This window comes from Fusarium vanettenii (assembly GCF_000151355.1).
Source record: "Fusarium vanettenii 77-13-4 chromosome 1 genomic scaffold NECHAsca_1_chr1_3_0, whole genome shotgun sequence".
Classification (NCBI taxonomy): Eukaryota; Fungi; Ascomycota; class Sordariomycetes; order Hypocreales; family Nectriaceae; genus Fusarium; species Fusarium vanettenii.
This window is the reverse complement of record NW_003315881.1, coordinates 2,646,616-2,671,647: the sequence shown is the minus strand read 5'-3', so window position 1 is coordinate 2,671,647 and position 25,032 is coordinate 2,646,616. Positions and strand designations below refer to the sequence as shown.

The window sequence follows — 25,032 nt, the reverse complement described above, 5'->3', positions numbered from 1 at the left end:
CGTTTTCTTTTCCCTGCCATCATCGTTACTCCAGCTTTTGGAATTGCGTCATGGCTTCTTCCAGAGCTCCCCGAGTTGTGTCACGGACACTGGCTACCCTCACCCGGTCTGCCACGGAGACGACCTCCCGGACAGCGCCGCGATGGACTCGTCCTCTTAGCACAGTCCGAACCCATCTTCCTACCGCTACATCCTCTTCCCGCCCTCGGGTACAACTCCGCGCCCGGTCGGCGACCGCCCCAGGGCTCGCCGGCGTCGGCAGCGGCGTCCGAACCATCTTCATCCAGACCGAGGGCACGCCGAACCCCGACGCCCTCAAGTTCCTGCCAAACCACCGCGTCGTCCCCGAGGGCATATCTACGCCCTTTATCGAATACCTCAACCCCCGAGCGACCATCTCACCGCCGCACCCCTCACCCCTCGCCGCCAAGCTCATGAATATTGATGGAGTCACCTCCGTCTTCTACGGCGCTGACTTTATCACTGTGACCAAGGCTGCCGATGCCAATTGGGCGCATATCCGACCCGAGATCTTTGCCCTCATTACCGAGGCAATTACATCAGGCGAGACCCTCGTCAACGTCGCTGAGCGTCGTGAGGGAGAGACCCATCCCGAAGCTGAGGAGGATAGTCTGGCATATAACGAGGATGATAGCGAGGTTGTTGGCATGATCAAGGAATTGCTCGAGACGCGCATCCGACCAGCGATCCAAGAAGACGGCGGTGATATTGATTTCCGGGGTTTCGATGATGAAGGATATGTACACCTCAGGTTGCGAGGCGCATGCCGCACATGCGACTCCAGCACGGTTACCCTCAAGAACGGTATTGAGGGCATGCTAATGCATTATGTGAGTTCTGTTTCCTCTCCTTCATACCACGCCGTAATGGCTCGCTAATACGCCACATCAGATTGAAGAGGTCAAGGGTGTGAAGCAAGTGCTGGATCAAGAGGAGGAGATTGCTCTCAAGGAGTTTGAAAAGTTTGAAGAAAAGCTGAAGCAGCAAAAGGGACAGGGACAGGTGGCTTCGGCAGCATAGATAGCTGGATGATATGAACCCATTGTATCTGTATAGTAGTTTGGCGGGACAACCTCATGATACCCACGTATGCTCATGCCCTGTTCCCTCCTTCGTGTACATTATTTCACTGCATCGTATGTATCAGTAGATCAAGACTTATGAGCTTCCTCGATGAATTATGAGACATCAACAAATGGCACTCCATTCATGTGGTGTTGCTCCTCTCTAAACCGGAGATGCCCAACTCTGCAGCACAGTAGACCTGGGTCATCGTTCACTCATGGCGCCTTGTTAGCCCCTCAAACCTCTCTGCGAGGATACTGTAGCGGCACTTTGTCCCGTGGCCGGATTCGGAGTAGAGGGTGTGCGAACTTTAAATTGCCCGATAATCAAGGAGCGACCTTCAGACATTCTCCAATTCGACGACGCCAAGCTTTGCTGCGGGCTTGCCATTGATGCAGATGTCCTCGGCTGCAGCGCGGCACAGCCACCAACCTGGTGGTTTGTGAGGTCTCGTGCTGGACTCGAAAGGTTCCGATCGCGATGGCAGCATTCGTTCTTCGCGATACACTGGCATATGTGCTGGGTTACCGAAATATCCTTGCCATGTTTCCACAGTCAGGAACGTTTCGATGGCATGTGTAAGGCCATCGTCGTCCGCTGTCGTGTCCGATCCTGAAAGCGCAATAAGATTGGCACGGGCATTGCCGTACCAGACTAACGTTGTTCCACCTGAACAGGCGTCGGGGGGGATATGGTCAGGCTGATAGTGCGCATCCTGCTCTCTTGAACCGGTACCCTTGGGTACAAAGCCTGCTTCCGTCCTGAGGCTCCACGAAATGAGGAGAAAATCCGGGGTAGCACCCCGCCAGAACCAATGGATTTGAGGTGCAACATCCAATGGATCCATCGCATGGCGGGGACACCTCCACCACGCCCATCCATCCCATTCCGTGCCGTGGCTGTCGTGATGGCCAGGAAGATCATGGCCGTTTGCCTTGCGCATGCTAAATATCCGAACCCATAGCCTCGTATCGTCTCTCATGGCATCAAGGTTTCGGTTTTTGGACTTTAGTGCTTCATGAGAAGTCCCGCAAGTTGACTACCGGCCTTTTTCGTACGACCAAACAGCACTGACGGTCAACTCAAGTCGATGAATTCTCCGGGGTCTTCTGGATGCATGCATTTCAGTGACATGCAGGCCCCCAAGGCGACGCTTGGTTTCAATTCCCAAGCCCAATGATTGTCGAGGAGGCTGAGACGTTGAGGGGGTACGTGTGTGATATATCCGATCATGGCCCGAATCAACCTCTGGCCTCGGAGGGAGCGGCAAGGGCCTTGTCAGAAGCAACGCTGTCTCCAGCAAAAGGTGCGCCGTGCCCGGCGTGCCGGCGTCCTGGAGAACGAGTGCCGTCATCTTGCCTACCTTAATCCAGTAAACACCTCCAGCTCCAGGAACCCAGCCATGATGGCGCGTGACGTGCTGCAGCCGCGGTGCAGCTAGTTCTGCAACAATGTCTTCCTCTCGTCCCGACTGACCAAATGCTGTGAGCTGGTGGCGCCCCCTGGCATGGAGGAACAAGGTGGTTTCTTTGACGCTAAGTCGAGCCAAGTCTGGTCGAGCGAGATGTTCCTGTCGCATTCATCCGCTGGTCTATAACCTGCACCTTGCTAATGTTCTCGAGTTGGGCAAGCATATCCAGTTTGCCGATTTATAGACAAAACAGCACCAGAAACACCTGACGGGGAATTAGCCCTTTAGCGCCCGCGACGAGCTGGAGACTCTTGGGGATGTTGGCGCCAAAGCTGCGTCATTGGGACGGTCGACTGGGCGAGGAGCCGCAGGTGAATGGCCGAAGCCGTCGCGGGGAAGGCTACTGTATAGTACAGCACAGCACCAGGCGGGAGAGCAGGGTAATTGAATCTCCACCGTAACCCCAGTATCTGGTGAGAGCGAGTGAGGATCGCTGTGACCTGTGAGGATCGACGCCTTGGCCAATGCGGGCCACATGGCGTGTCGAATCTGCCATTCCCATGTGCCGAATTGTCATGGCCTGGACTTGCTATTGCTCCAAACGGTTCAACGCTCAGAAGGCTTTGGCGTTGCTTAGCAAATTGAGGATGTTGCCATCGAGATTGGTGAACCAGTCACGGGCCTGAACGAGCTGTCGCATAGAACTCAATGCTCGGTAGAGCCTGAAGGCCTGTCGATACTTTAATGAGAAGACGGCAGTTCCTGGTGGGCGTGAGCTCGATGCTGGGAGGTGCTTTGCCATGGATTCAACTACAGTGTGAATTTGGAGAGTCAGTCACTGTCTGGTAGTGTGTGGGCAACATCCACTGGGTCCATCACAGGCAAGTTCCTTCCCTGGAGGTTTGGTGCGCACAGTAAAGTTTATCACATTTACACCCACAGGGAATGAGGACGGGGTTGGCATTCCCAGACAGCGAAGAGGAGCCAAGACTTGGAGCAGGGTTTCGAACGGTTGTAATCCGTAAGGCTCCCCGAGACCATTCGAGACACTCAGGGATCATATTTGATCTCGGTAGGGAGCAAGGTTGGATGATATGATGAACGAGAAGCGCGAACCTGGGACGCAAGAATATTGCTTTTTGTCAATCGCGGCTCTTTATTTCTTCAAACTGAGACTGAGAAGATCCATTGCAGGCCCAGCTCCGGAAAGTGACGTGAGGAACTCTGACTGAGAGCTTCCAGCAGGTGGGAACTGTGTCTTGCACTAGAGTACGGCGGCGATCTTGATCAGGGAGTCCCTTGGATCGCATCGCTGACCGGCCTATCCCACCTATGGCATGGTCACGGGAGACGCGATCATAGTTCGTCCGGTAAGCTACAACACACGATGACGCCGTTGCCTTTCTGCGCGTCGGATGACAATGAATTCACCGGGTGCCGAGAGGCATTACCAAAGCCATCATCATGGAGCCCAGTGGCGGCGGGGTCTCGTCCTCGAGTCGAGGTCTCCGGCTCCAGTTCTTAGCCCTAGCCCATGCCTCGAGCTGCAATGCCAGCCATACCTGGTCCCTCCGCATGCCGTCCGGTTTCCTCGCCTTTTCCCGCGACTGATTCACCTGATGTGATCCATGGATGCTCTGACGCTGAGCGTTCGGTTGGTCGGGGTCCAGGTGGAGTCGATGAGCTTCTTCCGAGTAGCGCATGTGTGGAGTGTCCAATCCGCTTTCATTGTAACGGCACCAAGCACGGAGCCCTGCAAGGACAGGGAGGGCATCCACCACCTTGAGCCTGGAAGAATCGACTTGTTTGCCTGTTGTGTCCCGGAGGTCGACGTCCATCATCAAGCGGCTACCTGCTGTGAGTGGGTGTCCTTCTGTAGCTTCAGGAGCCGCCCATCCCCCCCTTTAACAGACTCTAGTCGCGTCCCCCGCTGGCCCCCCTACACAAGAGGTACGCAACGGGCACGAGATGAGGAACGTTGAAGGAAGGGCAGCGGCAGAGCCAAGCGTCATAGGCTCCGTCTTTTGCGGGTGCTGTTGTTGATGCGACGGGGACTCGTCCATCCCAGCCCCCATTGAAACTGTGCATCACGAGAGGCGAATGACGCAGCCTCCCAACCTCATCATGTACTGTACTGTGCAGTGCTGTGCTGTGCTGTGCTGCAGTAGCAGTGAAGGCACTCGCTGCACGGACGGCTGCCAATGGCCATCAGCAGCTTAAAATTCAGATCATGTTGCTGCCCGTCCATGGTCGTATCAGCGGCCAGGAGAGCGGCACCCAGGTCCTGTCAGATAGTTTGCGTTCCAGGAAAGACCTCATATTTGCATTGGCCTGTCCTTAATGCGTCCAGGGTATGGATGTGTTTCGAGACCTCAATGCGCCCAGTGCGTGTTCTTTGGGCGTCGTGTCAGGGTCCAGGTCTTGCTGGAAGACTGCCAATTGACCTGGGAGAGAGCGCGGGAACGTAGGGCAGTGCGCCTGGGCTTACACTCTAACTTGCGGTACAGTTACCATGCCATTTACCTTTCATGATAGAGCTCTTTTGCATCATCCTCTCGCCTTGTTCTAGAGCCTCCAGTAATCACCAATAACTCGACGCCCGTCGTGACAGTCCAGTTAAGTTAACCCAAGAGAACGTTTGCTGGCTCCTGCCAATCCCCCAGTGCCCTGGCTCTTTCCACTCCGCATCCATCCATCCATCCACCCTTTTTACCTTTGGCTTCCATCACTTCCAACAATAACAACACCACCTTGACTGGCCTCCCTCCCCATCGCCGCCATTACCGCCACTTAGTTGACACCATCTTCCAAGAGGGGGTCCCCTCCTCTGCAACGTCTGGAAAAGCATATCAAGATCGAGTTCCCCACGCTCATCTTCATCCTCTGCCTTCGTATCGCATCTCGATATCGCGTGCCTTACGGCCCAACTGTCCTAGCGTCAACTGCCTACCGAGCAGGCGACAGAGCATTCGCCCAGCTAGCTCGCTAAGGCAGCTCTCCCCAGATCATTGCCCACTTTCCGAGACCGCCATCGGTCACGGCTACTGCACCTTGGATGCGCCGACGTGCCTTATTAACCCGCCAGTCTGGATCGTAACCACGTCCTTGGTTTCGCGAAGACGTCGGTTGCCCTAGCTCCTGCAAATCAAGTAACAACTTATCCGAGGTCTGCCTCTGTCTAGGTACGAGTTTGGTGGCTTTTCCCTTGTTTTGGTGTTTCTCTGGCCTTGCCTCTGGCGTCGCCCGTGCTGCAAATCAAGCCGTGGTCACCAGAGGTATCGGTACCTTGCTCTAGGGCTCTCCGCTAACGCATCGTTCTCCAGGTTTGGCTGGTAACCGGACTAGGAACAGAGCGTCTTCCACTTTGCGTACCCCTCAGTCCCTGATCAGAAGATCAGACTCCCGACCTACGGTGTTCCGACCGCATCTCCTCCTTCTTCCTCGCGGTCCTCTCCACTTCGGCACTCTCCACTGGATTCTGCTGCTCCCGTGCTCCACCTTCTTCTGTTCATCAAAAGGTTGTCACGACTCCATATTCAACCTTTCCCCTCTCTCCAGCCATCCTCTCGCGACGCTGCGCCGACCTACAACTAGGACAGGACCCCTCCCCTGCTGCGCCGCCAACCAACTTCACCCATTGGAAGCTCCAGCGCCGCCACCCCAGTACCCGCAGAGGAACGGCATTATTAGCTAGAGGCCCATACCGCCCGCCGCCAGCCATTTCGACGTCCTCTTCAGCACCACTTAGAACCTGGTCTCGTGTCGCAACCGCACCTCGACACAACCTGAGCACTTATCGCATCGCATCGCAAAGAGCAGCGGCAGCAGTCAACAAGCAGGAAGCAGTAGCAACGCGCGACGCACTGCAACGCCGCCCCGCGACACGCGAAACAAAGTCTCCTCATCACGGTCTACTGCCATTTTCATTTACTGTCGTCTTTGTGTGTGCGCAGCGCGACGCTGTCCTCCTCCCCCGCCTTCCGATCGTCCAGCAACCGCCGCGAGCCCTCTCCTCATTCATCTCTCGTGCGTTCCACCTGCCGCTATCCGCGATCAACCATTCTTTGCCAGTCCATTCCTGGCATTGCTGTTGATGCTGTAGTGGTCGACGCAGGTCCAGGACTCAGGAAGCGACTAACCCAGCGACCGCCACCTGTTCGCCACCGTCGACTCTGTCGTCTCTCTGTCGTCTCTCGCCATACGGGCCACCCCTACGAGTGACCAACCCCGCGTCATTCCCTCGGTGTCTGTGGTGTCGGTCTTGCGCGCCTGCTTGCGAGCCTTCTCTCTGACAATGGGCCACGACTAGTTCCCTTTGTCGCCGCAGCACTTGACGCACTCGTCCCTTCTACACCTTTCCGACATTGATCAAGTCCTACTTGCGAATGCGTGTCCGCCTCACGCCTGCTTTCGTCACCCTACCTCTCTCGACGACTTGAATCATCTCTTTGCGCCTTGGGTTAGACGCGCTGGTGTTTAGATATTCTACTCTCTCCGACCACACTAATCGACCACCTGGGCTCGCGCCAGCCAGATTCCCCGTTGCATCGACTTGCAGATTTCCACCAGAATCGCCACCGCGAAGCCACATCTCCTCAATCCCGGCTGCAGCATCGTTATTATTTTTTTTCCTTCGCGTTTCATCTGTTTTCACGAACTAGAATTTGGCACGTGTGACGACATAGCCCATAGACATCCTCGAGATCTGCGTCTCTGGTAAGTGAGCTGGATTTATACCTCCCCATCTCGCTTCTTTATCACCACACCACTGCCCCATTTCCCTGCCCCCATATGCTGGTCTGGGTGCGATATTCACTATGACTTACTTGTATGCCATCTATGACTGCGCATTGTTTTCCCGGCCTGTCACGAGGCCTTTGTTTCCCCACCACCAGAATAACTGCCTAGCAGACCAAATACTCATGGAATTGGACTAATCAGTCATAGCTACGTTTCCATTCTCTTCTGAAAAGAACTCATTACTTCAGCCTCTTCTCCACGGCTCCAGCAACCAGGTCGCATCACCTCTTCTGTCTTCATACAGGACTACGTTCCCACAGCATTAGCCTTGCAGGAGTTTGGAGGATATCCAGGCGGCTTCATTATCAGGTTGACAGACAATGAGCTCTGGTTCACTCAAGACAGGCCCGCCGTCGAGACTAGGCCAAGGCTCTCATGCTGCGGCCACGGCCAACAATCAGTCACTACTTCTCGACAAGTTGCATGCTCGAACATCCACACCAGATTCAGAGGCTCTCGCTAGCTCAGACGACGAAGGCGACCATCGCCAAGAGTCCGCGCACACAGCTACACAATCCAGCTCTCAACCGCCAAAGCCTGTTCGAAGACCTTCGTGGCTGAACGAAACCTCGCAAACCCTAGGCCGTCCTCGCAAAGGATCATTTGCTAGCAGCTCAATGTCGCCCACAGCTTCACATCCTAGCACTCCATCTGCCGAGGCTGGTGCGGGCACCTGGGGCTCGCACTCAACGTCGTCTGTCATGGGCCGGCCAGCAGGGTCATCCACCTTTCCATGGGGAACTGGAATCTGGAACGCTGAGCGCAAGGATCCTCCCTCGAGACTCAGCGAAGTTCTGCCATCTCCTACATCAACCATGCCTCCAGGAACTGCAGGCAACTCCTTCTTTGGCGGCGACGTGCAGACATCTCCGGTATCACGGGATCCCGGGCCCAACCCTCAAATCCCTTTCGCGATCCCCCTTCACCCCACACCTAAAACCTACCGATCCCAGTCGTATTCAGTTGGACAGCTTGATCCCGAGTCAACAGCCGCTCCACCTGCTATGAGCTCCTCGGCTATCTTGGGGCGTGCTCGTCACCCTGTTCTTAGCCATCGACCTTCTCGCCCTAGTATGTTGAGTGAAATGGCCAACGATGGTTCAATGCTCGGGAAAGTGAAGGAAGTAGAGGATGATGACGACGAGAGCCCAAATGAATCGCTACAGGAATCTTGGCACCAACATCAACAACACCAACCCGCTCAACAAACCTCTGACGCCAAAACCATCGAGATGCTCGCGCGAGAAAACGCGATCCTTCGGCAACAACAAACGCAATACAATGCACGCATTCGGCCTCGGGCTGTGACCGGATCTGGCTATATGGGAAACGGTTATTCATTGCGAGAGACCGTGCCAGAAGAATCCGATTTTGCCATTGACGAGCTTGATGAAGCAAACGAGGCAGGCGAGATGTTGGCCAAACGAGCTCTAAATCGCCGGATGAGCGAATATGGACCGGCATCTATTCGCGCTCCGTTTGGCGGGGATGGCCGGAAGGTTGATAATACCAACCTCAAAAAGGCCCTCTGGTCGACCTCGCTCGGATTTCCTGTCACAGACGTTTCGCAGAGCAGACGACACTCTTTCGCCAACATGCCCACTCGTCAAGGATCTATCAGCTCTATCCCAGACGCTACCTCAGTTCTTGAGCCTTCCGCAGCCGAAATGCAGCAATCTCAAGACTATCCTCCCGGCTACCCCGACGCTTCTGCGTTCGGAGCTGCTACTCACGGTGAGTGGGAGCGCACACCCCGTAGCCTTATCTTGGACCGCACCCTAACATCGACAATAGCTGGTCAGTACTTCGGCGGAGCTGCGAACGTGGGAAATGCGTACCAGACCGGGTTCCCAAGCCAGTACTCGTCCTATGGCCTCCCCAACCCCTACGCGAACCGCGCGCCATCTCCTCATCGCAACGTGTATAGCATCGCTCAGCCCCGGCACAACCAGCTGCTCCACATCGTCTTGTTCAAATGCGCCAGGGCCGACGTCTTCTACATCCAAGAGGGCACTGGACTCACTGTCAAGCCTGGAGATCTAGTCATAGTTGAAGCTGATCGTGGCACTGACCTTGGGACCGTGGCCAAGGACAACGTCGACTGGCAGACAGCCAAGGAGCTCAAAGAACACTACGCTGAGGAGCAGTACAAGTGGCTCATGATGTACTCCCAGGGTGCCGCTGCTGCGCAAGAGGGAGCTGGAGCTGGTCTTCTCGCCTCTTCCACCGGTCTCCAGGGGAGCGCCGTTGGGGGCATGGGACCTCCAAGCCAGCATCATGCTCAAGAGCCAAATGCTGGCGAGCTCCGGCCCAAGCTCATCAAGCGCCTTGCCCAAAGCCATGAGGTGCATGCCTTGCGGGACAAGGAGGGGCAAGAAGCAAAGGCCAAGCGAGTGTGCATGCAGAAGGTTAAGGAGCATGGACTCAACATGGAGATCCTGGATGCTGAATTTCAAATGTGAGTATGCGTGATGAACTTGCTGATGCCGATGTACTGACATGATTATCACAGGGATTGGAAGAAGTTGACCTTCTACTACTTTGCTGACTCGTACATCAACTTCAACTCTCTCGTTACGGACCTGTTTAAGATCTACAAAACGCGAATCTGGATGTCTGCTATTAACCCAGCCTCTTTCGCCAGCCCAACTCTCGGTATCCAGGCCCCAAGCGGCATTGGTCCTGGTGCCGTGGGAGTTAACCGTGCCACCGGTGGCAGTGATCGACGGCAGAACCAGCAGAACCAGGAGTCGCACCAAGCCACGGCCTTCACAGCTGGGGCTAGAGACAGCCGTGGGTTCCGGCCAACATTCAGCCAGCCCTATGGCAACGAAAGCCGCCTTGCTCAGACTCCTGGCTATCCCCCTTCCAACTACCCATACGGGCAGTTTAGTCCGTTTGGCAACCCCAACCCCAGAGCCAACGTTCCTTACGGAACAGGAGCTGTGCCGGCCATGGAGGGCTTCCCTGGAGGTCAGGTTCAGCATCCTGCAGACTTTCAGTCTATGCGACAGCGCTTCCCTAACCCGCAGTCTGGGCCGAGTCCTACGCCGCACTCGCAGGGAGCATCGCCTCTGGCTCCCCAGAATGACTGGGTGGGATCGTTCCAGGGACTCTCGCTCAACACTCATTGATGTGGGACCTTGAAGGCGCTAGACGACTGACTTGTCATATTCCTTTCGATTCAATCCCTTGCGCCTCGGGCAGATTCAGGGCCATCCACCGATACACAAGAAGTGGGGGCTAGAGATGCCTTTCGAGATTCAAGACTTGACCCCAAGTGGTCTACTGGTGTGGCTTTCTTGTGCGTTTTCTACACACTCGGCCAACCCCTTCGTTTTGTCATTTTACTCTTTTTGGGAGGCGTTTGCAGGCACTCACATGCTCTTAATTGGTAAGCTGCCAGGCGAGGGTTGTGATGCTGTCGATTTACTTCGTTTATGCCGATACTTTACTACTCAGGATCTAGGATCCAACGGCCGTTTTCACGACAGGGAGTAGGGGGAGGGGAAAGACAGATGACAGGCACGCAATGGTTTTTTGCTTCACAGGTTGAGATTATAGACAGAGAGATCCATGGCTTTCGCATTCACGGCTGTAACTAATATGCGATCAAAAAGGGACGTGTTTGGGATATAGTTGGGGACCATGTATGACAAAGATTTCCTTTACCTACTTGCTTGCTTCTTCGTCCTATTATCCAGTTTGGGGGGTCTCTTTAGGGGTTCTTGGTTCAGATGCATGAAAAATGAGATCTGCTATGTGATAGAGGTTAAAGTGGAAGCCCAGTGCTTGCTTGTATGATGCCATCTACCTGGTGCAGAGCCTTTTTGTTCCGTGACAGTGAAGTGATCATGCTTAAGTGAAAGTGGCCCAAAGGTTCTGCAGTTACCATTGACATTGGATACATGTGATCGTCCAAGGTAGGTTGTGCGTTGGCGTAGGCAGTGGTGATAATGATGGGAGTTGTTGACTAGAGTGCGATGCCAAATCCGTTTGGACTCTCATATCTCGCAGAATGGGAAAGAGCAACGAGGTCATGCCTTCCCTCTGCGTACCTTCCACACCACCCCTCCGATCTTTCAGTCCACCACCTAACAAGCACTTAAGCCATTAAAACACACGACCTCTACCAATCTCAATTCACTTCCAATTCTTTTCTTGCAAACCTCGCTGCTCTGGATTCCTCCTTGCTCGCTTCATCATGCCGCCAAAGACCAGAAAGAGAAAGCCCTCTGCCACCGGTGAGTTTGGCGAATTCCTACACGTCGGCTTGGCTAAATCGTGAGCAGAGAGCAACCAGACGGAGGAAGTCGCTCCGAAGAAAACGACTCGGGCCCCGAGAAAGCAAGCTACAGGAACCGCAAGGCAAGGAAGGGGCAAGAACGCGGCGAATGGAGCAGGCGAAGGGTCTGTAGTGGTTGATTCGCACCTCCTCGCAGGTTTCGGCGACTAACATGCTCACAGGAAACTCTTGGGTGACGGCGTCGGCACCTCCAAGAGACGCAAGATTCTCGTCGGCGATGCAAAGAAGCAGATTCAGAATCGAGGGAACGACCTCATCAAGTTCATCAACAACGAAATGAAGAAGCGTCCGTGAGTACTACCCCATTCTTCGCTATGTCAAGAGACCAACGTGGAGTAGGCCGCAAGTCGAAAAGAACATTCCCAAGGAGGAGCTGTCTTCAGAACTCGGGCATGTTCTGCCCTGGATGAACCCTTCGTCGGCGCTGCAGAAGGAGAGCGTTCAAAGCCTTCCAGAGCTCATGCTCAACACGCTCAATGAGCTTCAGAACACGGTCGAGGGCTACGAGAAGTTGGTCAAGAAAGACACCGGCATCAAGGCGCCAACCTGGATGCACTGGGAGCAGGACGCAAAGGACTTGAACAACTTGGGCCAGAAGGGGGTGAACATGGCGTCCAAAATCGTCAATCATGTCATCATGCCTGATCTACACGCACTGCCAGCCAAACCCGCAGAGAACGCCAGCGACATTGAGAAGCTGGCATGGGAGCTCATTGAGGATGCTATCCCAAAGAGACCGGAGGAGACATGGGGAAAGACGGCGCAAGAGCAGCTGAAGGCATTCACAGGCGTCCTGAAGTTTCTCCCCACCACGCAATAGGTTGACATGATCGGCCTGGTGTATATCTTGGTTCATTGAGAGGAGTTTAGTCAAATCTGGGCGGGTACCAATTCATGAGCGGCGGTGAAATTATCCGGTGTTAGACAATGAGGTCGGTGAGCAAAGGCAATTCTCGGTGAGGGGACATCCTCACCTCGCTGACTCAGCTACACACGGTGCCGGGGCTGAGGGGCAAGTCCTATTGCGCTAGTCTGTGTCAGGGCTAGCGCGTCGCTTAACCCACAAACTGTGCCCTCAATTTTTATCTTCCTCTCGAACTTTGTGACATTCGAAATTTCGACACACTCGCCTCTACTAACCACACGGCAGGAATCGTTCGACACAAGCCGGTTTGTGATCCCCTCTCTCCAGCATCAAAGCATTTGTTCTTTCCTCTATCGCTGGAAGCTTCTGCCTTTCAATCTGTTCCATTGCTAACGTGTGCTCTCTGCGTTGCCGACAACAGCCAAGATGGGTGCCCTCAAGTACGTCGAAGAGCTTCAGAAGAAGAAGCAGTCGGATGTCATCGCCTTCCTCCTCCGAGTTCGCTGTTGGGAGGTACGTTGAAACGAAATCACCAACTCTCTTGTGGACGGCGGCGCCCGCTCTCGTTTTTTTCCCTCGTCCTCCTCGCGTATCCGATGGTGTCGAAATTTTTGTGCGTTTTCTCTCAACAACGGGAGGAGAAGAAATTCTTCACCGACAATGATGGGACAACACGCACATCAAGATCGAGACGCATACATCTACGCTGAAGGAGGCCTGGGACGGGAGCGGGGTGTTTCTTCACCCCGTCTCTGCTATACACTCGTTGAACGTTTGCTGAGAGTGCATCAATATAGCTCCGTCAATTGAACGTCATCCACCGCGCCTCTCGCCCTACCCGTCTGGACAAGGCTCGCCGTCTCGGATACAAGGCCAAGCAGGGCTATGTTATCTACCGCGTCCGTGTCCGCCGTGGTGGCCGCAAGCGCCCTGCCCCCAAGGGTGCCACCTATGGTCAGTCATTTGCTTCTTGACGGGATGAGACTCTTCTGACACATGAACAACAGGCAAGCCCACCAACCAGGGTATCAACCAGCTGAAGTATCAGCGATCCCTCAAGGCCACCGCTGAGGAGCGTGTCGGCCGCCGCTGCGCCAACCTCCGAGTCCTCAACTCGTACTGGATCAACCAGGACTCCACCTACAAGTACTACGAGGTCATCCTCGTCGACCCCCAGCACAAGGCCATCCGCATCGACCCCCGCATCAACTGGATCGTCAACCCCGTGCACAAGCACCGCGAGTCCCGCGGCCTCACTGCTACCGGCAAGAAGTCGCGCGGTCTCAACAAGGGCCACCGCTACAACAAGACCCAGGCCGGCCGCAGAAAGACCTGGAAGCGCCACAACACCCTGTCCCTGTGGCGATACCGATAAACGCCCGGCCTTTTTCTCACTGCTGGGTGGTGGTACATGCGATTCGGAGGGCGCACACTACACGTTTTCTTCCAAGTGCTGGGTCTGGTTTTGGCATTGCACGCTTGGACTCTGGGGAGTCGGGAACCTTGTTTGGTAGCAAAAAATGGAATCAAAGTAATTCCGATACGATGAAAAATATGGGTTTCCGGCTGGATTTCCTCGTCTGCTTGATACAATGTGATGTGCCGTGATGCTGTATAAGAAGATGCCACATGAATAGAAGAACGGAGACGGTCAACTTGAGTCGTCTTGAAGTCCTTCCACAACCTCCTCTGGCGTCCCATGCGGCAGGCTAGCTGGGCTCATCCATCTGATAGATTTTTCGGTGACAGTACCTATGCAGAAAAGTGTGGGCCATGTTACTCCACGTAAAAGTCTTTCAAGGCTTTCCACACCCAATGGCTTGTCTATTCTGTGACAAGGCAGTAGCGGTCTAGTACATGTGTTCAAGCAAGGATGCTGGGCAAGCTGACCAATTGCATTCTCTATATGCTAACTCTCCTCAGGGAGACGTGTTACGGTGTTTGGATTTAGTCCTCATGCCATTAAGTGTTGTTGATGACTGTCATGTTTGTAATTCTGGCTGATGGCCTCTTAAAGACGTCACCAAGATGAACAATGAAAAACTCATCAAGAGTAAGTTCTAGAAGCGGGAAAGATTCAACTGAGCTTTGATAAACAACCACTCCATCTCTGGTGGGTGTTATTGCGTTGCCCTCTAATTCAAAGTCGATCCAAGAGCTTCCGAGGTAGGTGAGACGGTTCCCTCTCTGTAGCGTCCCCTGACGACCACGTTGACCTAACCTGCCCTTCTCACTCTGACTTTAGTTGCTCGAACAGTGAAGATCACTCCACAGACATCACTAGCATCACCATCATAATACAAAAGTAAAAGCGAACCCTGGATTCAAAGACCTTGTCTAAATACAGGCGGGGGGCAACTTCTCCGTCCTCTGTCTGGCCAGCAAGCCGGCATATCCTCAACCCCGAATGAAAAGCAACCGTAAATTGTCCCTGAAGTCATACAACCCAAACGAAAAGAGTAAAAAAAAAAACGAGAATACCGCAGATACTGCTTGACCTTTACCATGACCCGGCACACCAGTTGTATGGATAGCCTGAGTAGAATGGACCAGAAAGCAGCCAGGATAATCTCGGCATCAAAAAGTTCTCGCCTAATCAGAATGTGACCATCTAGGTCCATCCAGGCTGTAGAAGCAGTCCTGTGTCGAAAGGAAAGAGAAGAACACTCAGTGTCTTGTCAAAACCGTACGCGTATATCGTAAACGATCATGTCGAAAGCTTGACGTAAATCATGAGTGATGCTGATTTCAAGTCCCATATCGCAAGTGATGATGCGCATCGAAATTCCTCGTTCAAAAACATGTGTCGCCCTGGAGTCGAAATTGCAAAGACCTAAGGTAGTGAAAACAAAAAGCTGAAAAGAACCGAGTCGTCTATGCCGAGGTTTGGTTGGTTAGGATCTTACGATCCAAATACATGTACACGCCGGTTGTGATGCTGCTGACGCTCCTGTGCAAGCTGCTATTCCCTCCTCTAGCAGAAGACAAGGTGCCGTTGCTGCAAGACATCTGGCTGTAGTTCGTAGCGCCCCTTCTGGTAATGTACACACGAGCAACTCTGTCGCTGTCGTGTCAACCGCTTCGAAGAGATCGAAATGGGCCTGCGCCCTTTTGGCTGTGGTTTTGAGGCGTAGTGAAACAGAGATCAAAAGAAAATCGTCAAATCATGACGGTGCCACAGGTAGCTGTGTGTGCATCTGCATCTGCATGCATCTGCACAACACGCCGCCCGCTCGACATCCGACGAAAACCATAATGAGCATCATTGTACAATCGGGCCGTCCCCTGATCCATCAGTGGCAGACTTGTGGGGGAGCACAAGTCGGGTTTACAGCCACTGAGGCTCCTCGGCCTCGTTGGCGTTGTTACCGCCGGCTACCTTGGCGTTAGCAGGGCTGGCGCCGCTGCTCGTGTTGTCAGTAGCCTTGACGGGAGCGCCCATGTTACCGTTGCCGTTGATGTTAGCACCGACATTGACGGCGCTGTTAACAGTCCCGTTGGCCGTCTGGGCAAAGTTGCCAGGGGCTCTCTGTCCGTAGTGAGGCTGCTGGATATGGGCTCCAGCAGCCGGCACCTGGCCGTTCATAGTGGGGTTAGGTGGGTAGCCGGGCATGTTCTGGCGTATACCATGGTTCCCCATGCCAGGCATAGGGCCGTTGGGAACAGTGTTGGGCTGCATCATAGGGCCAGTAGAGGGCATGCCGCGAGTGTGTGAAGGGCGGAGAGGGATCTGGCCCTGGGTGTTGTCGGCCGGAGTGACCTGTCCGCTAGAAGCAGCGCTGCCGCGGTTGTCGAAGGCAGAGATCTTAGCTTGAATGCGACGACCGTAGGGAGTGGTCCTGATCTGAGGCAGAATAGGACGGATCGACTCAACAAGCTGGTACTTCTGATGAGGGGTGGCATACTCCAAGGCGGTCTGGATGACATAGTTGGCAAACGAGTCGCGAAGCAGGCGTTCCATCTCCTGGGGGCCCAGGAGCTCCTCAACAATCATATCCTTGGAAGGGGCCTGAGCGCACCGAAGGCACTTCTCAATCACGTTGGAGCTGAACTTGTGGCGGGACAGCTGGCTGATGCATCCCTGGAACATACCCACGATGGGCTCAGTGAAAGTAGGCTCGTTCAGGTCGATGATGTACTGGACGACATAGTTGCCAAAGGGATCCTGCACAAGAACCCGGGCGTGCTCGGTGATGCGTTGGATAAGCCACAGCTTCTGATCGCCGGATGCGTGGTCGATGCAGCGCTGCAAGACGCAGCAGCCATGTCGGTGAGTGCCCACCTCAATACAGTTATGACCGACTGCGTCAAAGATGAACTGGGCATCAGGGGCGGTGAGCTTGTTGAGACACTTCTGGATGACGTGGTTGCCGTTCAGGTCCTGGATGAGCTCGACAACCCGGAAACGAAGTGCCTCGATGATGAGGTGAACCTGCTGAGGGGTGCTCACGTACTCAATCATCTTTTGAAGTGCGCGCGTGCCGTGCTGGTTGAGGGCAATGCGCACCATGTCCTGAGAAGCATTCTGGATCAAGACGGTCCTCTCGTCGTCATTGCAAAACTCAAGGAGCTTTTGGCACAAATAATTACCAAATGGGTCCGTCATGAGCTCGATGACGTGCTGGTTGGTCTCGAGCCAAATCATATGAACCTGTTCAGCGTTGCGCTCTTCCAGTTTCTTCTGAAGGTAGCGGCAACCATGCTGGTCCTTGCACAAGTCATATATCTGGCCAGTAAAGGAGTCCAGAGGCATGTTCTGGTAGCGGGACATGGCTGTAGTGAGAGGTTAGCTTGTGTCTTGAGATACTGTACTAGAAAAACTCACCTTCGTTGTCAAGCTGGCGGCGGTGCTGAATCACACGAGCCTGGCTGTCACGAGGCTGGTTGCCCTGGTTGTAGGGAAGCGAGTTGTAGCCATTGAAGTTCTGAGGAGGATACACGTTGCCGCCATTGACGCCGTTCATGTTCATGTGCTGCATACCGTTGGCGATCATGTTGACGTTGTAGGCGCCGGGTCCGGGAGGATGGGCGACACCCTGCTGAGCCCCAAAGCCATTGACAGGGTAGAATCCGTTGCCGTTGCCGTTGCCGTTGTTGAAGTTGTTGTTCGCGGCAGGCGTACCAGCAGGGGAGGAGACCATTGAGGTGGGAGGAGCGGCGGTGGTAGTGCTAGGACCAAAAGGAGCAGCACTGGCCTGGAGAGCTGACTGGATCGAGGGATAGGTGGTGGCCTGCTCGCGACTCACGGCGACGCTTTCAGCCGACAGCTCACGGTTGTGGCCACGAGGGAGGACGCCAGCAGGGATGCGGCCGAGACTGGCATTGTGGTTGTGGAAGTGCTGCTGAGCATGGTTGTTGGCATTGACGTTGGCGTTGGCGTTGATCATGGACGATGTCGCAGTGCTCTTAACAGTGGGGACGTCGTTGGCAGAGAACGAGCTCTGAAGCTTAGGCGGGCTGGCCATGTTCTGATTCGCAGGCGAAGACATGATTGGACCAGTCTCGACTGCGTTCTCTGAGATGTACTTGAGGTCGAGGGAGTGGCGGAACGCAGCAGGTCGACTCTTAAGGCCTGCGAGGTCGTTGACTTGACCTGAACCTCCGTTGATAGACGACAAGCTCTGCTGAGGTCGGTGACGGTTAACAACACGGCTCCAGCCTCTGGAGGATAGGGATGTCTCAGGGTTTGGAGACGGGGACAGGGCAAGATCTAAGGCGGCCGAAGATGCAGAGAGCTAGGCGAAACGGAGTACGTCAGAAGTGAAGGCAAACGATGGTAGAGAGTGAGGTAGAGAGCACTCGGTGGTAGCTTTGGTACTTCCGCAAAAAGCTGCGCCTGATGAACAATCAGGGCGCTCAAAATCTCGGGAATGAATAAGGGAAGAAGGGGAACAATAGGAGAGGGGCACAGGGCTTTGTGCATATGCAGGTGAGAAAGGGAAAATGCATGAGGGTGAATTGAAGACAATAGCAAGAGAAGCAGAGGCACTGGTGAAGCAGCACTGGCAGAAAAATGTGGAGCCCGTATGTGAGTCTCGGAGCTGGAGCATGGAGTTGCAAACGCCCCCAGATCAAGACTCTCACCAGACAGCCACCACATCCGATCTGTGCTCCAAGAAAAGGCAGAGGCCTGAGAAAAAGAAAATGGGCAATCTTACAATCTGATCGTCGCGACGAACAAGAGTCGGGAAGTTCTCGTCAGGAACAGCACCGTGTCCAAGCGCCTTTGGCTCATCGTCGCCAAAAAGGAACCGAGTCGTGTTGGTTTGATCGAGACCAACGTCGTACAACCCGGTACGCGAGCGAGTCACCGGCATAGAATAGCGGTTGATCCTATCCGGCGAAGACATGGTCAGTTTGTTGGGCCAAATCGAGGAAACCGCGCAATCTTTCAGCAAAAGATGGGATGGAAACGTTGGAGAATGCCGCAAAACAGCAGTCGAATCTTTCCCAAGAAGGCGAGGTTATATCTCAACGAGATGCCTGAAGAAAGAAGGTAGAGAAGTGTTGAGGGGAGGTGCTGGCACCTATGCGAGATGACGTTTGGTTGAAGGTTAAGGGTGAAGGGGGAAGTTGAGAGGAGAAAGTTAGGAGCAGACTCGCACTGATCGAGTTCTTATATCCTCGAATATTGCGGTTGAGAGTGATTCACGGACGGCTTAGCGCTTCGACTCGCAAGGGCTTCCGCTGGGAGACGATGCATACAGTCGCGTGCTTTTAACCCAAGACCAAGTTATCAACGCAACGGATAGCGGAAATCCCAAGGCCAAAGGAAGTCCGCTCTCCACCCGAATCACCTCTCACGAGATATATGCGCTTTGGGAGCACAAAGTAAGTCTCCCTCACAGGCATTCTAGCCCATGGCAACTTTGAGAGCAACTCCTCGCTTGAGGCAGACCCAAAATCCGAGGCGCTAAATCGCCATACACGAAAACATATCACTTACGCATTGGTTGACCGGTGGCTACTAGGGTCTTGGCGAACTGCCTCTTCCTTCTCATCGTCGCTGTTCCGCCGCGTAGTCGGCACAGAGCGAGAAGGCATCTGCGTCGTGGTGTCCTCGAATCCAAAACGACCCTGCATGATACCAGACTGTGGAGAGGCAAGTTGCGAGCCGGAGCGGCCAGGGCGGTTAAAGAGACCTGGAGGGGAGGTCAAGCTGGACATCGAATATCGGCTCGGTCGGGAGAAAATGGAGGGAAACCCAGAGTTGTCGCGATATTCGGGTGGTGTGGTGGGCTCAGACTGATGACCGCCCAATCGACCCATCTCTTCTTCCATCTGAGCAAGTTCGATGGCTTCGCGCCGTTGCTGTTGGTCCAGTTTTTGCATTTCTAACTCGAAGCGCCGTCTCTGTTCCCGAATGCGCTCATATTCCATCTTCTTTTTCTCTATCTGAGTCTGATATTAGTTAAATGATCCCGGTCTCTGAGCTGATTGATGTCGACGGTCTCGTGTGGTTGAAAGCAAGGACTCAAGGTTCAGGAATCGACTGGATTTGGAAGGCAAACTGGGTCGGAGTACGGCGTATGAAAACATACCAATTGCACCTTGTGCATAGTCTACCACAAGACATGTCAGCATTTGCGCTTCTTCCAGCCGAGAGGGCAACGACGCAGCCGCGCGATTCGGGCTCCGGGGAGTATCCCAGAGCACCTTACGGGCAACAGAGTCGAGCAAGCATCACTCACGTTGTAATCCTGGCCCGGATCGGGGCCTCGCTGGGGAGAAGCCATGGCGTTCAAGGAAGAGAGTGTAGGGACTCGACCCGAGTCGGTAGTGAAGCGACGAGAAAGGTTGTTTCGATGATCGTGAGCGCCAACGTGGGTTGGGACTTGAGGGCCGGGCATTCTCGAGGTATTACGAGGAGGTGAGACAAGCGAGTTCATTGGCGAGTCGTTGCTCCTAGGGGACTGTTGGGAGCGGAATCGCAGGTCGTCCATGGCGGGCTAATAGAAACAAGGTGGTACACGCCGAATTGGCAAGCGGTCTCGGTCTATAATACTGCAGACATGAGAAGAAGCAAAAGAGTATCAGCAAATGCGCTTAGAGGGAGAGGTAAGGTAGGTAGAGGAAAAAGCGAAGGCGATGGGACGTTGTTGAGAGGCGGGGTGAACGCGGTCAGTGTGGGTATGGCACTGGGCCTGGGGGGGACTTGGAGCCGGGCTACTTCAGGTAGGTAGGGGGGGCCATGGGCTTCTGGGCTTAGGAGGGACGCCCGGGCTAAAGTCACTGGGTAATAGGCCAGCCGCGGACTCAAAGCAGGGTGTCATGGGTAGGTTGGCGGGTACCTGTCCTGTGTCGGTCGGTACATGTCCATCCTTGAGCTGGATGGACAATGACAATGGACGACGGGTTATGAATGGAGGGATGGCTTATGAGCAATGAATGGGGCTTGGGGCCACACGGGCCACTCTTGACGGGGGACGACGACTTCGCACGCAAGGTACGGGAGGGGAGGTAGGGAATAAAGGATTCGGGATCTGAAGCCTTGGTTGGGGAACATGCAAAGCATAAGGTAAACAGGTAACTCGGAGGCCAGGTCAGGTGGTATTTAGGGGGTATTAGTGTTCAGGTCGATGGATGGCAGAAGCTTTTGGTCTCAAGCTGGAAAAGGTCATGGCTATTCACTCCGTCTCGGTCTCTGTTCGTCGTCTTTCAAGCAAATCGTCTTCTAGTGTCAGGTAGGGCTTGCCAGCGCAAGTCCGTCGGTTGTCTCGCTGTCTCATCGGAGCTAGCTAGCATGGGTGTGGATGCTTGTGTGTGCGTGCGTGTGTGTTGCAGGCATGGATGGATGCGTGTTGTCGTCTACCCGCGTGTGCATCGTCGGCGGCGGCGGTGGGTGGGATGTGCGCAGTTGAAGGCGTCCGTGTCGGAAAGCAACAAGTGCCGCCCTCCCTTCCTTCCTCACCCTTGTGATGGGAAGCAAGACTGACAACGACAAGGAGTTGTAAGACAGAGACAGAGTGGCAGCACAACGACACTATTCCATATACCAGAGCCAGTGCAGACCTTCTTTCGTCTTGAGGAAGGGGAGTGGAAGGGGATGGAGATCGGGTTAAGCAGTTCCCCGACCAAGAGGCAAGCTGGACAAAAAAGATGAACCAACCTCAAGTAAATCTGGCTGTGAGTGGGCGTAAAGGTCGAGCAGCTGATGACGCAGACACGAAATTGTACACAATCGTACAAGGCCACTCGGGCTTTTCCTAGGTGCTCGGTACACTCGTCTACACGCTTACTCTCTCACAGCGCGCCCTGGAGAGCCAGGAGCGACAAGCTGGTTGGGAGGAAGGGCGAGAAGGGGGACAGATATCGATGGGGCAGGAGGAGTAAAAGAGAAGAAAAACTTGGCCGAGGCCAGAGGAAAAAGGATGGGATGGGATGGGAAACGCGGGCGGATGTTTGGCGTCGGCGTCAGCGTGGGGAGTTGCGCGTGTTTGTGGGCACCAGCCCAGGGTGCTATGTACTAGCAGGCAGTTGAGGCAAGTCCTTGGCGGGGGACCAAAGACGCAGGGTTCAGACACAGGCCCAGGACATGGCATAGCATGGCATGGAGAAGAGAAATCCAATGTGATGCGCCCCAGGAACAGGATACAAAGACCCAGGGGAAGAAAGTGGGATATGGGATCAGGTCGGCAGCCTGGTCCTAGTGGAGGCCAGGTAGGTCAGGGCAAGGGTTGCTTGGGGAAGCCAAAGTTTCTTTTCTGTGCAGCGAACCTCAGGTCGGTCGGTTCCAGGTTCCTTTACGGCCCTGTGCATGAGGTCTATCAGACGCTACAGCACACGCTGTTCCGCTAGGTGGACAATACTCTCTCTCATACGCAGTAGGTACCTACACGACGTAGGTAGTACCTCAATAAACCATCAAATACCACCGACACAATTAGAGCGTCGTTTAGTTTTTCACAAAGGCTGAGTGCCTCTTTCTTCGTCTTTACTTGCCCTCAACTGATAATAGCGCTTGTGGGGTCCAGCGTCGTACAGTCGTCCTTTATTGCAGGCAAACACACGCAAGACGAGACAAGACAAGACACAAGTGACTAGAGTGCCCAAAGGCGCCGCATCCGTGGTCATCGACGCCCAAAAAGGCCACTAACAAGCCCACTAGTGGGACCAGCACTCAGGCACCGGAAAAAGCAAAAATGCTCCATGGGAAGGGAGGAGACATGATGCCCACTCTGAGGCAACGGCCACCAGAACTCTCAACCATGATGGATCCATGGATCCTCAAGGCTTTTTCCAGAAGCATGAGGGCTCCCTTGGGCGCAAAACTAGGAGGCTCTGCAGTATGGGTCGGATCCTTGCTGCTACTCCTCGGAATCTTTCAGGTCTAAAAGGCAGATCACTTTACCGCCAACCTCAACTGCTGCCAACTCCCACAAGCCCGATCCCGTTCAATACCCTCGACGTGGGTTGTGGGCTAAGCAGAGAGTGGTACGAACCCGACATGCTGAGGGGCCCGCCGCATGCTGTTGAGACATTCACATCAGCTAGCAAGCGGCCCGTTCTTGTGAAATGCTGGGTCCGGACAGCAGTCTGCATGGGCATCCAGACATGGATAACTCCCCTTCCGCAGATATCGGTGTTGGGCTGAGGACCACCAGCAAAGATTGTAGACACGTCGGAAGCCACCCTCTCCAGCCTGATGCTCACTCGACAGAAGCTATGACGAGAGACAGGCAGCTGGATCGCATCGCACCGTGCGTCGGAGTGCAGGCCGACAACAGCGTGGAGGGTTGCAGGGATTCCTACATTGGGCCTGTCACGGTCCCTGGCAGCGGCACAGTAGTCTTGTCACCGAGGGCGGGCGCCTGAAGAACCGTCGCTGCGTGGCTTTCGATGGATGTCACCTGTCCGGGGTTGTATCGATTGGAGGGAGAAAGGTCCATGGTCGAAGAATGACCGCAGACGAGGGTTTTTGCTGAAACAACCGGAGTTTTCGTTCCTGCTTGTTAGAGTCGCAAGGCTATGAACTTTTACTGGACAACCAATATTTGCAGGCCTCGGCATCCATACTTCTTGGTATGGAGGTTGATGCTCCAAATTGAATGGTTGGCCGTTGTAAGACACAACAATGGATGTCTTGTGTGACCTTCCCATCCATGTCGTGTATCACCTTCTCCTGCAAGAGGAAAGTCCAGCCCTCTCAGCTACCTTCCTTCCCAAGTATTATCGCAGCAAGATCGCGCAGCTTTGTCAGCCATCTCGGCTCGGTCTTTAGCTGAAGCCCACCCCCAGCACGCACGCTGTCTCCTCACCCTCGAGTGCCCCCCAGATCGCGACAGGACGGGCCTAGGCGCCGGGATGGTGCATGGTCTGGATCGGCAACACTGGCCCTGCCTGCCTGCCTTGGACGCAATGCAATGGTTCCTCCGCGCATAGCCCGAAAGACCCGTTCCGCCTCCTTAGGCCAGGGAGATGGCGAGATCTTGAGCAGGTAAGGATAACAGTATCTGCGCGCCAGCCGACGATAATCCTGCCCCAATCGCATCAACCTGTCCGAGCCCCTCGGAGTACATGTCAAGCGATCAATATCGTGCCCCCCTGGCAAGTCCAGAGACAAGCACACGCACAACTCTGAAGACTTGGACCGAGCGCATCCCCGTCTTCCCAGTTACCCTCGCTCATTGGTCGGCGTGTCTACTTGGCTGTTCCTCCTGCACGTCACTCAAAATCCATATTGGACTGCAGAAGCTAAGCTAACAAGTCCCCAGATTTCCATTCGATGTATCAACCAGGAACGCCAACACGGGAGCTCACTCACATACAGCTGTGACTGTGACTTTGCTACCTCTGCCTCTGAAGCCGTTGGTCTATTAGCCGCCTGACAAGCATCATTGTCTGTCTGGATTGCCACTTCGTCCGTATTCAAGAATAGCTGTCCGTCTGACAGCCAGCCATCCGCCACAAACAATTGACACATGATGATCTATCACCTAATTCGTTCACCGCTCCTGGCAATTCCTCCGCGCGGCGCCTTCTGGGCTAAACTCACTTGCCTCTTCAACTACTGTATCTTGTTGAAAGCGCAAACACAATGGTGGCTGGGCATGGGATCCAAATCTGACGGACCCATGGATCTTTGGCGCTTTCGCATCTCCTGCTAAATCGAAGTAGACAAGAGACAGGTCATTGAACGATCACTGCCTTGGCCCGTGTTGGCTTCGTTCTTCCCTTACATCTCGCGCAGTAGCGCCTCGCGATTATCGCCGACATTCCAACCAATTGACTTGCATCCTCTCTCCAATTCTTGCGAGACGAGGATTGCTGTGCCTCCGCGCGATCGGTTGGTCTTGGGCTACAGAGCCTGGTCGTCCCTCGGCCTAATCGGTGCGATATCCACCACCCCGTTATCAATCCCGCCGCAGCCCAGGCTGGAGGCATCAGTTGCACATGGGGTGTGGTTGAGCTAGTTTTGCCACTGCCGGCGGCCATCGGCCTGCCCTGATCCCAGACGTTGTTGCGAATGGCACTACCAGAGCTGCTTGGTAGCTATAACACACATGATATACTCACGACATGACATTGCAGGTCTAGGTTAGAACCCTGCTCCGGCCCAGTAGA

The 25,032-nt window shown here is 54.4% G+C and overlaps 5 protein-coding genes across 5 annotated transcripts; 3 read left to right on the top strand and 2 right to left on the bottom strand.

Moving 5' to 3' along the window:
• Positions 1-50: 50 nt before the first annotated feature.
• Positions 51-1,041, top strand: NECHADRAFT_75133 (uncharacterized protein; the record flags this gene model as incomplete). The annotated part of the gene is made up of 2 exons (XM_003054385.1): positions 51-851; positions 913-1,041. 2 exons carry the CDS (start codon positions 51-53, stop codon positions 1,039-1,041), a joined length of 930 nt encoding a protein of 309 aa, XP_003054431.1.
• A 6,576-nt stretch (positions 1,042-7,617) lies between these two features.
• Positions 7,618-10,989, top strand: NECHADRAFT_103189 (uncharacterized protein; the record flags this gene model as incomplete). Its single annotated transcript, XM_003054384.1, has 3 exons — positions 7,618-9,031; positions 9,092-9,755; positions 9,810-10,989. 3 exons carry the CDS (start codon positions 7,618-7,620, stop codon positions 10,429-10,431), a joined length of 2,700 nt encoding a protein of 899 aa, XP_003054430.1. The 3' UTR covers positions 10,432-10,989.
• Positions 10,990-12,726: 1,737 nt separating this feature from the next.
• NECHADRAFT_73405 (60S ribosomal protein L15) lies at positions 12,727-13,962 on the top strand. The gene is made up of 4 exons (XM_003054383.1): positions 12,727-12,773; positions 12,890-12,981; positions 13,266-13,422; positions 13,476-13,962. The coding sequence occupies exons 2-4, from the start codon at positions 12,895-12,897 to the stop codon at positions 13,841-13,843; spliced, it is 612 nt and encodes a 203-aa protein (XP_003054429.1). The 5' UTR covers positions 12,727-12,773; positions 12,890-12,894; the 3' UTR covers positions 13,844-13,962.
• Positions 13,963-14,790: 828 nt separating this feature from the next.
• On the bottom strand, positions 14,791-18,818 carry NECHADRAFT_65753 (uncharacterized protein; the record flags this gene model as incomplete). Its single annotated transcript, XM_003053663.1, has 3 exons — positions 14,791-17,241; positions 17,294-18,146; positions 18,627-18,818. 3 exons carry the CDS (start codon positions 18,816-18,818, stop codon positions 15,797-15,799), a joined length of 2,490 nt encoding a protein of 829 aa, XP_003053709.1. The 3' UTR covers positions 14,791-15,796.
• Positions 18,819-19,410: 592 nt separating this feature from the next.
• NECHADRAFT_75129 (uncharacterized protein) lies at positions 19,411-20,411 on the bottom strand (the record flags this gene model as incomplete). The annotated part of the gene is made up of 3 exons (XM_003053662.1): positions 19,411-19,863; positions 20,010-20,030; positions 20,160-20,411. The coding sequence occupies 3 exons, from the start codon at positions 20,409-20,411 to the stop codon at positions 19,411-19,413; spliced, it is 726 nt and encodes a 241-aa protein (XP_003053708.1).
• Between the last annotated feature and the right edge of the window lie 4,621 nt (positions 20,412-25,032).

Excerpts from the sequence above, each read along its gene's own strand:
- NECHADRAFT_73405 (XM_003054383.1), top strand. The coding sequence starts at position 12,895 with ATGGGTGCCCTCAAGTACGTCGAAGAGCTTCAGAAGAAGAAGCAGTCG. Across the intron at positions 12,982-13,265 it reads TCCGAGTTCGCTGTTGGGAG|CTCCGTCAATTGAACGTCAT; the intron begins GTACGTTGAAAC and ends GCATCAATATAG. Across the intron at positions 13,423-13,475 it reads CCCCAAGGGTGCCACCTATG|GCAAGCCCACCAACCAGGGT; the intron begins GTCAGTCATTTG and ends CATGAACAACAG.